Source organism: Acomys russatus, chromosome 7 (assembly GCF_903995435.1).
Source record: "Acomys russatus chromosome 7, mAcoRus1.1, whole genome shotgun sequence".
NCBI classification, from domain to species: Eukaryota; Metazoa; Chordata; class Mammalia; order Rodentia; family Muridae; genus Acomys; species Acomys russatus.
In genome coordinates, this window is record NC_067143.1 from 56,176,842 (window position 1) to 56,194,659 (window position 17,818).

The window sequence follows — 17,818 nt, forward strand, 5'->3', positions numbered from 1 at the left end:
ATATTTCAAAAGTTTTTTAGAACAAGAAAAAAGAGAATATAATGGACAATATGACATGACAATGCTCAGTGAGTTTTAACTTTGTATATATTTTTGCCTTCTCATGTACAAAAACATGTTCATATCTCTTGCTTTGATTTCCTCATATTTGGAAAGCCCCAATTTACCAAGTTACATGACATTTAACCATGTCAACCTCATGACAGATTTGCATAGTTTACAGTGCTTGCATTATTTAATGGATGTAACCCAGAAGACACCCTGAAAAGATTTTTTGGATAAAGGAAATGATGTGAAGATTTCACAAATTCAGTGTTATTTAAACAAAGTGCATACTTTGGAAAATGATTGAAGGGATAAAATCAAGCACAGTGACTGACCTGGAAATATGAGCTAACATGTCACTAGAGTTGGCAGTTACAAAGCCAAGCCGGAACAGGGCTTGGAACCCAGTTTGCACTCTTAATTTAGTAACAAGCATAGGAGTATACAGGAGGGTAGAGGAATGTAGTCTGGACACAAAATATACATTTCTTCTTTGCTATTTATGTTGTGAAAAAATACTTTTATCTTTTGTGTCTAGAAAAATATCTTGCCACTGTTGTCTTTAGCAAGGACACTACTACCAGAACAGAGTGTGACTTGCTCTCTACTGACCACCATGCATGGGGTCAACACCTCCAGCCTGACACCAAGATACTTTATCCTCAATGGGATTCCTGGGTTGGAAGCTGCACACATCTGGATCTCCCTGCCATTTTGTTTTATGTACCTTATTTCAGTCACAGGTAACTCTGGACTTCTCTACCTCATCTGCCATGAGGAGGCCCTGCATCGGCCAATGTACTACTTCCTAGCCATGTTGTCTGCTACAGATATTTCTGGTTGTAATACCATTGTCCCTAGTATGTTATGCATCCTTTGGTTCAGTCTCAAGGAGATTGACTTCAATGCCTGCCTTGCACAGATGTTTTTCATCCACATGCTGACAGGCATGGAGTCTGGTGTGCTCATGCTTATGGCTCTTGACCGATATGTGGCTATATGCTACCCACTACGCTATTCCACCATCCTCACCAACACTGTGATCACCAAGGTTGGACTGGCAACACTCATTCGAAGTGTGCTGCTCATGATCCCATTTACTTTCCTGATCAAGCGTCTTCCGTACTGTAGAGGAAACCTCATACACCATACCTATTGTGACCACATGGCTGTGGCCAAACTATCCTGTGGCAATATTAAGATTAATGCTATCTATGGTCTTATAGCTGCTGTATTTATTGGGGGCTTTGATATGTTTTGTATCTCCTTGTCTTATGCCATGATAATCCATGCTGTGGTGAAGCTGTCTTCTGCAGATGCTCGCCACAAAGCCTTCAGTACCTGCACATCACACATATGTGCTATTGTTATCACCTATGTCCCAGCCTTCTTCAACTTTTTCACTCATCGTTTTGGGGGAACTTCTATACCCCATCACGTCCACATTATTATAGCAAACCTGTATCTGTTGCTGCCTCCCACATTGAATCCAATTGTGTATGGAGTAAAGACCAAGCAGATACGTGAAGGAGTGATCAAACTATTTGTTAGACAAAAAGATATTTGAGGAAGAGATAAATCTATGCTAATAAAGTTTGTGGTTAGCATAAAAAATTTAGAAGATTACTGAAGGATCTTGGCATGAAAAATTCAAACCATGAGCTCCATAGAAAATACAGGTAAATATTGTGTCATAAAGTGTACAAAACAATAACAAAACGTTGAATGCAAAATCCTTCATTTTATAGAAAGAAAGAAGATAGGGAAATAAGTATCTTTTAACATATTTGCCTTAGCGCTCACGGAACATGTATAGAGCAGAGGACCTCATATGTCTGACCTGAATTGGATATCAGTGCCAGAGTGTATGTGAGTGACGCTTGAATGGTATAGGTATTGAAGGTTGGCACAGTCTGAGTTCTTCTCAACATTAATGTCAGGAGATACTCTGAAAGATGCAATGTCACTATGTGACATTGGCTAGAGGAGAGAGTTTGTAAGTGGAGGGAAAGGTGCTTGGAGAACATTTACATGGTCTGCTAATTAAGGAAGTCTGGGCTGGGTTTCCTTAGATGGCTGAAATGTAGATGAAGAAACAGCAGAGTGATAGTGACAGTGGAAAAAAGGACCACATGAAACTTCTGGAAATAACTGAGAAAAAGTCTATGGAAGTAAAATGATGAAGGTATTTCCAGAAATAGTATGTACAGCAAAGTGAGAAAGCATAAGTCATGTCAGAAGATGATCAAAGTCATCAGGATGCTTACATAAAAACCATATAAATAGGTAGAAATATGAATTATATCCGTTAACATAAAGAATATATTTTGATATCATATGACATTATGCCCAGCTCTTGGCATATATATTAATCACAGCATGCAAAGTTTTCACTATAATTTTCACATTTGGAAGCAGAACCTCAGGGTTTTAAAGAACTCTATCCAGCTTTGGGCATTTTTCTGTAATATAACCCATAAAATCATGATCAGTAAAGTTGGTGTGTTTAAAATTGACTCCTTTGAATTTGATCAAATTGCTCTCACATTAGCCATATGTAAACATGATCAAACTAAATATAAAATGACTTTTCCTAATCTGCTACTTTTGATTAGTTTTGTTCATTATCTCAATAATTTCTTCAGTTTACTTATTGAGAATCATGTACATGAATATAATGTTTTGAAGAAACTCAATCCTCTTCTCTCCCCTCCAACTCCTTCTGTGCCTTCCCCCTTTCCCTTCCAACTTCATGTATACCTTTTAAGAGCCATTGAGTCCACTTAGTGCTGCCAATATGAGCATGGGTGAAGGTCGCCCACAGGAGACCAGAGCGCTAGGGGCCACATCTGGAATAAACTGCCCTCTCTCTCCCAGCAGCCTCTTGCTGACAGTTCCTCACTTCTGTAGATGTGGAGTGTGTGAATATACAGAGATAAAGAGAATGAGACAGTGCAAAGGATATATATACATCGTACAGCCAGTAGCTTCATAGTTGCTGCCACCCACAAATCTCTACTAATGATTGTGTTTTGCAGGACAACAAACTTGCCTCAGTATTTGCATCAGTTCCATTTCTCACTGTCACTGAATGATGAGTTTATACCCCACTGAATTAAAAATTATCTCACATGAAAGTCATTTTTAAAAACACCTTGGGCCCATTTAATTTTTGTAGGAAAGCTGACTAAACTAGAAGGCTTAATTGTCCCTTGTGCTGTTTAGAGCTTAGACCATTTAAGACAATATAAAAGAGGCTTGCTGCCCCTTTGGAGGAAGTAATATCTGCAGATTCTAGTGCTGGGTGTGGCTGTAAACAGCTATAACTCTAGAACTTGATAGGCTGAGGCAGGAGGCTTCTGAATTTGAAGCAGACCTGAGCACAGAAGGAGTTTCAGCCTCACTTGGATATAAAGTAAAACTCTGTCTCAAAACAATTTCTCTAGAGACTTCAAAATTGAGCATACACAGCTGTGTATGTTATGAGTTTATAATATGCACAGCCTTTCCTGTGTGACGTAACTTATTTTCCAAAAGCAAAGACTCTCACCACCATCTTCAACCAAATAGGTTCCTTTTTCCTCCATTGGCTTAGCTTGTTTTTATGTGGTGATGAGGTTCCATACCATTTTATATCTAGAAGTGAATATTAGGAAACACTTTAGAACTGCTTTATTTCACATAACTTGACTTCCTGTTTCATCCATGATTTCCAACTTTCACCTTCAAACTCCATTCTCCTCCCTCTACACGACATCCCTCTGCAGGTAAATCTGTAGTCTAGGGGACAGCCTTTAGAAGTGTCCTCAGGTACTTTCCAACTTCACTGCACCAGAACTTGGCAAGTTGGCTAGCCTGGCTGTCCCACAAGTCCCAGGAATCTTCTTCTGTTTAACTCCCTGGTACTGAGAGTACAAATAAGTGGTTGCCAGCATGCTTAGCTTGTTGTCTGGGTGGTTCTGGTATGAAAGCCAGGTTTTAATCCTTGGAAGAGCAGAATGTTAATAATTGAGGTATTTTCCAAGCCCTAAACTTATCTTAAAATAACTGATAACAAGACAAAAATTATATATATATATATATATGTGTGTGTGTGTGTGTGTGTGTGTGTGTGTGTATAAACAGGTTCTGTTTCAATACATACATAATTTTCAAGCAATCTAAACATATATATCTTTTCAAATATAATTTGTAGTAAAACTTTCAAGATCTCTTTCTCTACAAATTCACAGTAGATTATTGATATTTATAGTCACTCTGCTGTGCAATTGTATAACAAAACTTTAGATTTATTTTTTTTAGATTTGTTATGGATACATAGTTTGCCTGCATGTAACACCTGCATGTCAGAAGAGGACACCAGATCTCAGTATAGATGGTTGTGAGCCATCTTGTGGTTGGTGTGAATTGAACTCAGGACCATTGGATAAGCAGCCACTGCTCCTAACCCTTGACACATCTCTCTAGCACCTGAACTTTTGTCTGTATACTAAATTTAAAATCCATTGATTAATATTTTTCATCTAATCCTGACTTTCCTTAGCCTCTGATGATCACCAGTCCCTTCTCATCTTCTCTGCTTCATAGCCCGTAAATGAATAATCACGAGAGGATACTTTCCCTCACTTAACATAATAACTTTAAGTCACATTTATGTCTTTATCCACCAACACAATTCCACTGTCTTTTTATAAGCAAATACTATTCCATTATATAAACATACCACAATTCCTTAAGTGCTCCTTAATTGATACTCTTGGATTTCCTCAGTTTTGTTAATAGTGCTGCAAAAGAAATAAGAAAAAGAACCATGGGTTATTATATCATTTGATAGTATTACTTTTACTTTTTGAGGAACATTCAAAAGAATATATAGTAGATTATATACTAAAATAGGACCTATAACCGTATTTGGAGCTGGTAGTCTATGTAAAGTTTATTACACATTGGAAAGAAAGTTATGTGTAACCACATGAGGGCTACATGAATAATCAATATTGGGGATTTGGAAGTCCTTTGTAGGTATGTTAGTTCATATAGCTATTTCTTAACTTGGTCAAAGAACATAAACACTATGTCCCCTTTGTCAATGTGAACAAATCCAGGGGTAAGAATATTTTATAAACAATAGAATCACTGAAATTTTCTGACAGCTGTTTGAGGGAGTCACTTTTGGGGATAAGTTGAAAATTATTAGAAGTGGTTTGTAGTGTGATTTTGCACGATATGGGACTTTAAGAATCTGATATAAGCCACTTGTATTTTTTCTAGATTTAAGTAATTTTATTTTAAAAGAGTTAATAAGAATATTGCCATAATTTTTTTCTTTATTTCTATTAGTTTTTCTATTTTAAAATCTATTATAATCATGTTTTATATGTTTTACCTTTTTTATGTTTTATCTTTTTGAAATTTTATTTATATATTATATTTTTTATTTGTTCCTTAACATCCTGATTGTAGCTCCCTTCTTTTTGTATCTATTAAGGTTTGCTTTATGACCAAGTATATGGCCAAATTTGGAGAAGGTTCCAATCAGTGCTGAGAAGTAGGTGAGTTCTTTCATGTTTGGATGAAAAGTTCTGTCTGTATTACTTAGGTCCATTTGATTCATGACGCCTATTAGTTTCATTGTTTCTCATTTAGTTCCCACACGATTATCTATCTATTAGTGAGAGTGGGGTGTTGAAGTTGCCCACTATTAAAGTGTGGGGTTCAATGTTCGATTTAAGCTTTAGTAATGTTTCTTTTATGAATGTGGGTGCTTCTGTATTTGGGGCATAGATATTCAGCATTGAGATATCATCTTGGTATATTTTTTCTTTGATTAGTATGAAGTGTCCTTCCACATCGCTTTTGATTAGATTTGGTTGAAAGTCTACTTTATAAGATACTAGAATGGTTACTCTAGATTGTTTCTTGGATCCACTTTCCTGGAATATCATTTTCCAGCCCTTTACTCTAAGGCAATGTTTATCTTTATTGCTGAGGTGTGTTTCTTGTTTGCAGCAGATTGATGGGTCCTGTTTTCTCATCCATTCTGTTAGCCTTTTTCTCTTCACTGGAGAGTTGAGGCCATTGATGTTGAGTGATATTAATGACCAGTGGCTAATGGTTCCTATTATTTTGATGTGGATAGTGGTAGTGTGTGTGTGTGTGTGTGAGCGAGAGACAGAGACAGAGAGAGACAGAGAGACAGAGAGACAGAGACAGATAGACAGGGAGACAGACAGAAAGTCAGAGACACAGAGAGAGCTTCCTTCCTTTTGTTTTTGTGAATGTGGGTTTATTGATTTCCTTTGTTTTCCTGTGTAAAATTATCCTCCTGGGGTTGGAATTTTTCTTATAGTAGCTTTTGTAGAGACAGATTTGTGGTTAAGTACTGTTTGAACTTGGTTGTGTCATGGAATATCTTTTTTTTCTCCATCTATGGTGATTGAAAGCTTTGCTGGGTATAGCAGTCGGGGTTGGCATCCAAGATCTCTTAGTGTCTTTATGATTTCCACCCAAACCCTTCTGGCTTTCATAGTCTCCATTTAGAAGTCAGGTACAATTCTGATAGATTTGCCTTTATAAGTGACTTGGCCTTTTTCTCATGCCCCTTTTACTAGCCTTTCTTTGTTCTGTACATTTAGTGTTTTTATTATTATGTGGTAGGAGGATTTTCTTTTTCTGGTCCAACCTACTTGGAGTTCTGTAGGCTCCTTGTATATTTATGGGCATTTCTTTCATTAGGTTAGGGAATTTTTCTTCCATGATTTTGTTGAAAATATTTTCTAGGCCTTGCAGTTGGGAGTCTTCTTTTTCTTCCATCTCTATGATTCTTAGGTTTGATCTTTTCACAGTGGCCCAGATTTCTTGGATTCTTAGATCTTTTTAGATTTTACATTTTCTTTGACTGCTGTATCCATTACCTCAGTAATATCTTCTATCTCTGATGTTCTTTGCTCCATTTCTTGAATTCTGTTGGTAATGCTTGTTGTGTTTGTAGATCCTGTCCTCTTCTCTCAGGGTTCAGTTTCCAGGATTATCTCAGATTGTATTTTCTTCATAGATTCTATCTTCATTTTTAGGTCTTAAAACTTTTTATTAATTTCCTTCTCCTGTTTGATTGTAGTTTCTTCAAGTGATTTGCTCAATTCTTTCATCTTTTTCTTTGTGTATTCCTGTTCTAATTTGAGGGATTTATTTTCCTCCTTTAAGGCCTATATCATTTTCATAACTTCAGATGTGAAATCCTTTTCTTGTGTGTAGGCTGTAATAACATCTCTAGGGCTTATTGTGGTGGTGGGACTGCTGGTTTCTGGTGGTAATAAGTGGCCCTGGGAATTGCTGCTTGTGTTCTTACACTGACCTCTTCCCATTGTGATGCCTCTGGCTAGAGTGTATACCTAGTGCCTGCCTGTTTCTGTGGGGACTGGGAACTTTGTGGCTTTGCTGGGTGACCAGAGGCTGAACCCAACTGTGTTCCACACAATTTGGACCCCTCTTACCTGTGGGTCACTAGTGTTGGTGTTTTGTGGTTCTCAGATCAGTCGTTTGGTTGCTGAATAGTCACTGCTGTCCTGCTGATCAAACAACGTGTGTGTTTGGTACCTCCATCTTGGATCCTTCCTCTGAGATTACAACTATCAGAATGGCTAAGATCAAAAACTCAAGTGACAGCATATTCTAGTGAGGATCTGGAGGAAGAAGAATACTCCTCCATTGCTGGTGGGAGTGCAAACTCGTACAAAGACTTTGGATGTCAATATTGGGGTTGCTTAGAAAATGGGGAATAATTCTACCTCAAGAGCCAGCTATACCACTCCCAGGCATTTATACAAAAGACACTCCACCATATCACAGTGATACCTGCTAAACTATGTTCATAGCAGCTGCATTCATAATAGCCAGAAACTCAAAATGACCTAGATGTCCCTCAACAAAAGAATAGATAAAAAAAAAAAAACTGTGGTACATTTACACAGTGGAATGCTACTCAGTTATTAAATTCAAGAAAATCTTCAAATTTGCAGGCAAATGGTTCAAACTAGAAAACATCCTGAGTGAGGTCACTCAGACCCAGAAAGGTACACATGGTGTATGCTTACTTAGAAGTGGATATTAGCTATATAGTACAGAATAACCATTCTACAATCTACTGATCCAAAGAAGCTAAGTAACAAAGTGAGCCAAAAAGAGGATGCTTGAATCTCTTTTCAGAAGGGGGAATAAAATAGACAACTGAAGTTGATGAAGACCGAGAACTGGCTGGGGGTAGAGGAACAAATGTGAGGAGAGATCAGGGAAGGGAGGTGAGAGGGCTTAAGAAAGAAATAAAATCAGTGATATGTGGGAGGATAATAGCTGGAATAAGCTGGAGACGTATGATAGAGTATATTCCTGGGAGGATATGGGTGGGATTGTGATTCTAGCTGAGACTTTAGGCAGCAGAGGAAATGGAGATTTAATATGTGGGTTTCCAGAGGAGGGAGCTGAATAACAACCCACCCCCAAAACCTTAAACTCCAAATGTATCCTGCCAACAAAGTGTGCAGGGATAAAGATGGAGCAGACATTGAGGGAATGTCCAACCTATGCCTAGCACAACTTGACACCCACCCCAAGGGAGAGAGCCAACCCCTGACACTATTAGTGATACTTTGCTATGCTTGCAGACAGGAGCCTAGCATAACTGTCCTCTGAGAAGCTCCATGCAACTGCAGATAAAAAAAAAAACAGATACAGAGACAGACTTCCAAACATTAGGCAGAAGTCTTGGAGTCCTGTGGAAGGGTTGGGGAAAAGGAACAAAAACTACACAAGAAAATCAACAGAGTCAAATAACAAAGGATTATGGTAGCTCATAGAGATTGAACCACCAACCAAAGAGCATCCATTGACTGGACCAAAGTTCCCTACACATATGTAGCTGATGAGTAGCTTGGTCTTCATGAAGGTTCCCTAGCAATTAGAGTGGGGGCTGATTCTGTTGCCTGCTTGGATCACTTGTCCCTAGCTGGGCTGTCTTCTCTCAGTGGAAGAGGAGGTACTTAGTCCTGATGGAACTGATGTGCTGGGGTGTATTGGTGAGGGGAGTCCCCTTTTCTGAGAAGACTGGAAGGAGAGGAAGGAGGGGCCTGTGATAAGGATATAAAGTGAATAAATAAAAAATTAGAAAAAAAGAATCTGATGGCAGCATCTTGTATTTTAAAGTATTTCATATATTCACTTATTTTTCTTTTATTTATTACTGTTTGTGTGGTATGTACTAGTGTACACACGTCATGACACAAGTATGAAAGTCAGAGGACAACTTTCAGGAGTCTGTTCTCTCCTGCCACTGTAAGTTCTATGGATTAAATTCAGTTTGTCAGGCACACAGAAAGTGTTCCACCAGCTGGACCTTCTGTTTTAGTCTCAGAACAATGATCACTTCACCCAGATCAGGGTGAACACCAAGGAGTTTTCAGCATTAATGCCAGAAACATTATGCTGGCAACCTTTTACATTTTCACATGAGGGTAAACAGTCTAGCATATTATAGTTATTAAAAAGCAAGATGCTGGAGCACACAGCCTCTGTAAAAATACCAGCTCTGCCAATTGCCTTGTTTGCTATTTTCATTAATCTATTAACCTCTCAGTATCTTGGTGCCTCAGTTTACCTAACTATAAAATGTGTGCAAATTATTATAACACTAAAATCTGGTTTTAGGACCAAAGGAACATGTATTTTTAAGTATATTATGTAGATAACATATGTCTTGGTGTTATTGTGGCTGTTGTAACATTGAGAGTCTTTGTACTTTTGAAAGCAATAATTTCGGTCCACAGGAAAGCATGCACTGCCCCAAGGATGCCCTGCACCCAAAAAGAACTTGTCAGGTACAATCAGAGCACTGGAGTAGGGAGCAGAAACTGCATAACTGGATTTTTTTTTTTTTAATAGAAAGCTGAGGAGACTCGGGAAGATGAAGTGCGGACCCAAGAGGCAGAGGCCGTGGCAGAGATCTGAGCCATCAAAGACACTGTCTACTGGGTGGAAGATTAGGGTTAAATGTTACTCTGAAAACTTTTAAACTCGAATGTGAAGGGCAGGGCTGGCTGTGTCTGGCGTCGTGTGAAAAACCACACTCCAGGCTCTCCCTGGCAGGCCATCTTCGTCACCACGGCTTTGTTCTTTCACATTCTGAAACATCTATAACTGACAATGTTTCCCCACCCTTAACATTGAACACATACTGCTTATTTTCTACTCCAGAAGAACTTACACACACTCAAGACTTATCTTACAGCCCACATCCCCTGTAAATTCTTCACACGCCGTCTGTCATAAGTAACAATGATCATTTACTCCGTTTTAATTATAGTCTTCCCAAGACGTCTCTGTCTGTCTCTACTAGAAGAACTCAGTACAGTTTGTGTAATCATTTGCCTGTCAGGAAAGGGTGTAGAGCCAGGCACATAGAAAACATTAAAAAATGGTTGCTCATCAGGGAATCTTCCTCTTGCAGTAGAAGGGACTTAAGACAGAGACCCATAATTGGGCAATGCACAGAGAGTGAGTGAGTTTGGAGCACTCAGTCCTAAATGGAAAGTCTTTAAGCAGGAAACGTCTTTCCTGAAGACTCAGAAATCTATGTAGAAGAGGAGGTGGGAAGATCATAAAAGCCAGAGGAGGTGGATGAATAAAAAAAATAACATATTCTAGACACAACAGGAGTGATGCACATATGAACTCAAAAAGACTGTAAGAGCACATACAAGACTTGCACAGGTTCAGTCCATACAAAAATCCAAATACTAAGAAGAAGTACACACACTGTTCCAACCTTAACCAAAAGTCTAGATGCATTTTATACCTGCTGGGAATAAGGAATCTATTTTTTTCAATGGACAGTCCCTGGGTATGTCAACCACACTCCAAGGCAAGCCCATACTCAGGAAGAGTTGGCCAACAAAAATGACTTCATATTTTTGTGCATCTTTTGTTTGGTATGTTTTTCTAGTTGGTTTTCTTTTTGCTGTTATTGTTGTCAATAGTTTGTTGGGTTTGATTTTTGTTTTCTGTTTTGTTTTGGGTTTTTTTTTTTTTTTTTTTTTTTGAGAGAGAGAGAGAGAGAGAGAGAGAGAGAGAGAGAGAGAGAGAGAGAGAGAGAGAATTATGCAGTTAAGTGGAAAGGAGTGAAAAAAGTCTGGTAGGATGGGAGAATATGATAAAAATATATTGTCTGAAAATACTTAAATAAAAAGACATAAACCTGTTTGGCCTGTACTAGCATGCTTATGATAGCAATGAAAGCTCGGACATAGAAAACCAGGCCTCTGCTAAAGAAGATTCCTCATCAGACACTGATGTTCAGAATGTATCTGAGTTGAAACTAACAACTTGTAAATAATACCATAATTTATTAAATGATTAGACTATACTAGATACCATGTTATGTTATTTCTCTAAGAACTGGGCTATTTAACTATCATGATGCATTTATTGGTAAGCTTTGTCATATTTGGAAAAGTATAAAAGTTGACATTTATACACGTACCAAAACTCATTAACACAACAATGTCTAATCCTTAGAATTCAAAAAGTATAATCTTCATACTAACTGAATCCAAAACCAATAAAAGATTCTAATACTTGTGTACCAAAATGTCCTCTTCCAGATTGCATCGACTTTGATTTAGCTCCTTCTTCTCGTATATGTATCATTGCAGGTTTCCCTCACCAGTGTGTTTCTATTCTCAGTGCCAAGCAACATGAGATTATTTGACAATCAGCTCTGCCTCCTTCTAATTAGATCCAGATTATAACTAATAGCACTATTCAATCATATTTAGTGTCTCAAGAATGAGTGAAATAATGTCAAATAAGATACTAACCTGATTACTTTACCTCCTTAATAACACAATTAAATCTCATCGATCTATTTTTCATGAAACTTAAAAATTGAATATGTAGGGAAGAATAGGACTTTTGGACATTTAAGAAAAATAGAGAGCATTTGCAAATCTAACAAATACAGTTTTGATAGTCCAAAAATGTCAAAATATAGCTTGTCTTACATATACTGTAGCACTGAACCCATGTTGTCTACATCTGCAACATATTTGATCTAAGTAGAGTTTGTCCTTAATGGAGAGGACTAGACTGTCCCAATTTACTGCCAGTTTGTCTTTTAAATGGAACATCAGATTGACATTTAGCTTACACCCATTATCTCATTTCTTTTCCATTTATAGAGAATTTTGTAAACACAAAAATGATATAAAAATGGTTACTAATTTCTGGATTAGATCTGGACAAGACAGGATACTAATTTCTACATTCTATACTTTGGCAGAATTTTCCTTATAAAGAACATTTCATAATCTACATTTGGAAAAACTTCAGGACATTTACATGTTAAATGACTTAATACTATTTCACTCATCTTTTATGACTGTTTTCACAACTATTTTCCCCATTACAGTGTAACTGGTCTTAACATGCATTTGTTTTAGGTAATGCTCATTTTTTCTCCAAGTAAAAATTTGATTACACTTTCCCTAATCTGCTTGGTCTTGACTCCATAAACAATTGGGTTCATGGTTGGGGGCAGTAGCAGGTAGAGGTTGGCCACTATGATGTGGATGTGGTGGGGAATAGTGTGTCCTCCAAAACGATGAGTGAAGAAAGTGAAAAAGGCAGGCACATAAGTGATCACAATAGCACAGATGTGAGATGTACAGGTGCTGAAGGCTTTGTGACGAGCATCAGCAGAGGACAGACTCACCACTGCACGCAGTATCATAGTGTAAGACACAGAGATACAGCAAATGTCAAACACACCAATCAATAGAGCCACCATGAGACCATAGATTGCATTGACCTTGGCATTGCCACAGGATACCTTGGCCACAGACATGTGATCACAGTAAGTGTGGGGGATTAGGGCTCCTCGGCAATAGGGCAAGCGCTTGGTGAGCAGAGTGAATGGGAAGATGAGCATCACACTCCTCAAGAAAGTAGCAAGACCAGCCTTGGCAATGACAGGGTTGGTGAGGATGGTGGTGTACCGTAGAGGATAGCAGATGGCTACATAGCGGTCCAGGGCCATGAGCATGAGCACACCAGACTCCATTCCAGTCAACATGTGCACAAAGAACATCTGGACAAGGCAGGAATTAAATCTAATCTCCTTGAGGTTGAACCAGAATATGCACAGCATATTGGGCACAGTGGTGGTGCACAAGGTGACATCAGTGAAGGAGAGTAAGGCCAGGAAGTAGTACATAGGCCGGTGCAGAGCTTCCTCATGGCCAATGAGGTAGATAAGCCCACAGTTGCCCACGACAGCAATCAGGTACATGAAACAGAAAGGCAGAGAGATCCAGACATGTGCAGCTTCCAGCCCAGGAACACCGTTCAGGATAAAGAATTCTGGGGTCAAACTGGAGCTGTTGGCTCTAGACATATTGGCTGGTAAAATGAGACCATTTTATACTGAATAATAATGTCAGTGTCCTGGAAATAATATAAATAAAAGGTAAGTAGAGGTTTAGAAAATGCATAATACCATTACAATGAGAAATAAAAGTTTTTCAGGATTATATATAACTTCATAGTATACTGCCAATTTTCACTTGACATGGTAAATGATACCATCCAGCTGATTAACCAATTTATGGTTCAGTTTCACTCTCTACAATGATATAATATGTGCATCAAGCTCAGAATGTTGACAAGATTATAGAGATCATTTTATACAATGTGCTAACACTATGAATAATGAATATTACATTAATATAAGCAATAATCACTATTATTACTATGTACCCTATTACAAAATAAATGCTAGTTTGTATGTCCTACAGCAATTCCATTTTTCCTGTATTTTAGATAGAAAAAGTAAAAACATCCTTAAATCTGGAATAAAATTCAGGGAAACCTTATCAGATTTCCTGAAAAGCTGCTGTTATTAAAGGTTAATAAGCTAGTGGACACCAGAATTTCTGTAAGAGCATTTGTCTGGGTGTTTGTAATGTTACTTAAATGTCTCACTCCTACCATAGGCACAGGATACCAAGATACCAAAGCTGCATATTCAAAAAGGTCAGGATATTTGGAGAGATCTGAACTGTTGGGTCTGCATTCTGCTCACAATCTAAAACTAATCAAGAAGCACAGAAAAGCTCACTGTCTCTCAAGTATAGTAACAAAAATCTTCCCACAATGCCCATTCTATCACAGACAGATAAATCAAATATAGCTCTTTATTTGCCTTCCTCAATACAGGGACTTTTGACTCAAATTTCCCATGTCAGGCTTTTGGGCTACCCAGTGATCTACAGTTATTTTTAACACTCTTCAGGACATGAAAATATGTTCCAAAGAAGAAAAAATAGTTTGCTAAAAGTCTGTTCTTTTAACATATAAGAGCTTTTTATAACTTACAATAGAGATGTAGGAAACCTGACTATGAATTAAACCTTTGCAAAACAAAATAGGAAGATAGACCATAATTTGAAGGAGCAAATGATTCTTTGTACATTATTTAGAACCCTTAAAGGGACAAAATCTCTACCACTGCAAACTACATATGTGTTCACACAGCAAAATGAGGATTTACAAAGTGTCTAGAATTTAATAATTGATGTATATTAGCTCTTACATTAATTGTAGTATATGTGATAAGACATATACTATTTAGTGTTTTGATAATTTTATTGTCTTAGACATTCCTGACACCATTATAATTTGGGAAATATATTAATTAAGCAACTAGGCAAAATCTCATACATTTAGGTTACAAATATTTTAGAACAGGTTGATTCCTGTATTCAAACCTGAATTAACAGATACATGTTACATCTTCATTGTGCAGATAAGAAAACACAGATGCAGGGGGACAAACTTTAAAGTGCCAAGGAAAGAATCAAATGAAAGTGTTAACTTTCAACCATACATTCAGTGTTGCTGACTGTGACCAATCCTGATATTGATGGGCAATTTCATAAGCCAGGTGTAACAATTTTAACAATCGTGATGACATAAGAACATGGTTTTCAAAGGCAAGGCAGAGAAACTTTTCCATTACTTGTATCTTAGGGTAGAGACACAACAGGTGTGACAAATCAGTGACAGTCTCTCACTGAGGGAGCTCTCCACACAGCACATGTCTGTGAGATAGCTACAGTCTCATCTGGGACTCCTTTGCTAAGATGCTGTGTGGCTTCAGTTGTTTGTTTGTTTGTTTGTTTTTCAGAAGAGCCCCCTTCAGCATGTGCTCTCAATATCTTTTAGTATTCAAGTCTTGTTTTGTATTACTTTCTATCCCCTCCCACAAAGAACAGTTCAGGTGGAGGAAATCTGAACACAGCTATCCACTAATAAAGGTAAGAAAACATATGTCCTTCTTGTTGCAACCCATGACTGCATGAACTTCATTGTCTCCCATTAATCATGACGTCATTTTACTCTTGCTTTACAATTGTGGAAACCTTTCTTCTCTTTTCTACCAGATGAATGAAAATGTATTGTAGGAGTCAGTGGGATTTCTGCCATCTGCATCTTTGGGTTTCTTGGACTTAAACTTTTCATTTTCTGGAAATAAGTGTCATTAGAAGTCTTTCAAACTTACCTCAGTTTTAGGAAAGACCAGAGCCAAGTACATGCCCCAGAGCCTGAGCGTAAAGTGTTCTATGCCCACCCAGCATTGCTGCATTATTTTGAGTGTTCTCCAGCCTGCAGAGTATGCACTTGATTGGATCCTTGTTGTTCGGTGTCTCAGAAGACAGTGGTTGAAAAGATGAGATCCTTTGGGACTTGAGATAATTCCAGCATTTACTTAATCTTCAACCACAGGTGGAACTAGGGGAAAGTTATACCAAAGCTATACATACTCTCCTAGGTGTGGATTATGAAAAGATTCTGATAGACAGGAATATTTGTCTTTTATTTTATTCACCTTGTTCACATTTCAATCTCATGACATCTCAACACCCGCTACGTGTGTGTATATGTGTATGTGTGAACATTGCAACTTATACATACACGTATATTCACATATATTTTATAGTTTTGAAAAACAGAGGCACAATAAAGACATAATAAGATATAACATATAAGTTATGTAGAAAATCTTCTATAGTTTATATTTTATGTTTATTGATTAAATTAATGGATATGACAGACCTGACCCACTACCATGAGACACAGGTTGTGATCAGCACTGCTATGATGAGCAAATATGTGGTGGAGAGATGAAAGAGAAAGAGGAGCCAAGTGGCTTGTCTACTATGAAGACAGGGAGACCTGGAGATGAGAGGGTGCTGAGGAACAGCCTGACATGAGAGGCCTCAGCTGCCACCTGAGGTCATGGTGATGTCTAGACCCCTGCTGCTGCTTCTGGCCATGTCTGGGTCTGTGACCTTGCAGCAACATGGGTCTGTTTTGATGTCTGTGGCTGATATTATCATCAAAGGTCATGTAGATGTCCATGGTCTGGGCTACCAACTGAGGCCTTGTTGAATTTTGAGGACCTAGCTAAATAGGCCCTGCCTCTCACTGGCCACTACACAGTAGCTTCAGTGGTAACATAGGCTTGATAGAGATGGCCCCTACCATCACTGGCCACTGGCTTCTAGAGAGCCAGTCCCATCCCTTCCCTGGGCAATATAGGAAAGTTGGCCCTGCTGGTATAAGTGTAGGAGACTCAGTGGGCTGATCAACTCAGCTACCATCCAGCCCCAGAACCAAGGCTTTGAGCTGGTCCACCCCAATGTCTGCCCCATCTATGAGCTTTGGAGCATGTGAAGGAGCTGGTCTTTCAGAACCAATGCTTCAGGATCTCAGAAGCTCTGAGCAACAGCAAGATGCCTCCGGGCAACAGCATGTTATCCAAGAGAAGTCTAGATGAGGATCAAGTGTTGATGATATAGCCAAGACTTTGAACTAGACTAATCACTAATTGCAACAGTCATTTGCAAGTAAAGCTGTTTATACAAAAGGGTGTACTGTGTGGAACACCATGACACATTGATACTTCCATGGAGAGATTTTTATTTTGTTTGTTTTTAATTTAATTTTTATTTTTCATTTTATTTTAGGGTGGATGATGGATATGGAAGGAGATGGAAATGAATGGGATTGGGATATATGATGTGAGATTAAAAAATAATCAATAAACATTATTGAAAATTAATAAATGCATGAGCTTACATTACATGAATAAACACTCAAACACTTGTTTTGCTAGTATTTGTATCTCATATACCTAAATGTTTTAGTGGTTGAATTTCCTTCTTACTATTTCATTGTGAAGAAAAAAGGTACTAATAATTTTAAAATGAATGAAAATGTTTTGTATCATGGTGTTTGAAGAATTATTATTTTTTAATATATATTTTATTAATTTATTCATATTACAACTAAATTGTTATCCCATCCCTTGTACCCTACCATTCTTCCCTCTCTCCCATTTTTCCCTTACTCCCCTCCCCTCTGACTGTGACTGAGGGGGCCTGCTCCCCCTGTATATGCTCATAGGATATCAATTCTCTTCTTGGTAGCCTGCTATCCTTCCTCTGAGTGCCATCAGGCCTCCCCATCCAGGGCACATGGTCAAATATGGGGCACCAGAGTTGGTGTGAAAGTCAGTCCCCATGAAGAATTATTTTTAACTCACTTTTTGTTTGAGAAGTTTTTAAGTGCACATAATGTATTTTGATCAAACCCCTCCCCATTTCCTCCTATATAGTTCTTCCGTATGTTTCCCCATACCAATTCCCTCTAATCTCATGTGCTT

At 38.1% G+C, this 17,818-nt stretch overlaps 2 protein-coding genes across 2 annotated transcripts; one reads left to right on the forward strand and one right to left on the reverse strand.

Moving 5' to 3' along the window:
- Positions 1-661: 661 nt before the first annotated feature.
- LOC127192258 (olfactory receptor 52N2-like) lies at positions 662-1,612 on the forward strand. The gene has a single exon (XM_051149584.1). It carries the CDS (start codon positions 662-664, stop codon positions 1,610-1,612), a length of 951 nt encoding a protein of 316 aa, XP_051005541.1.
- A 10,917-nt stretch (positions 1,613-12,529) lies between these two features.
- Positions 12,530-13,486, reverse strand: LOC127192259 (olfactory receptor 52N2). Its single transcript, XM_051149585.1, has one exon. The coding sequence runs from the start codon at positions 13,484-13,486 to the stop codon at positions 12,530-12,532; it is 957 nt and encodes a 318-aa protein (XP_051005542.1).
- Positions 13,487-17,818: the final 4,332 nt, after the last annotated feature.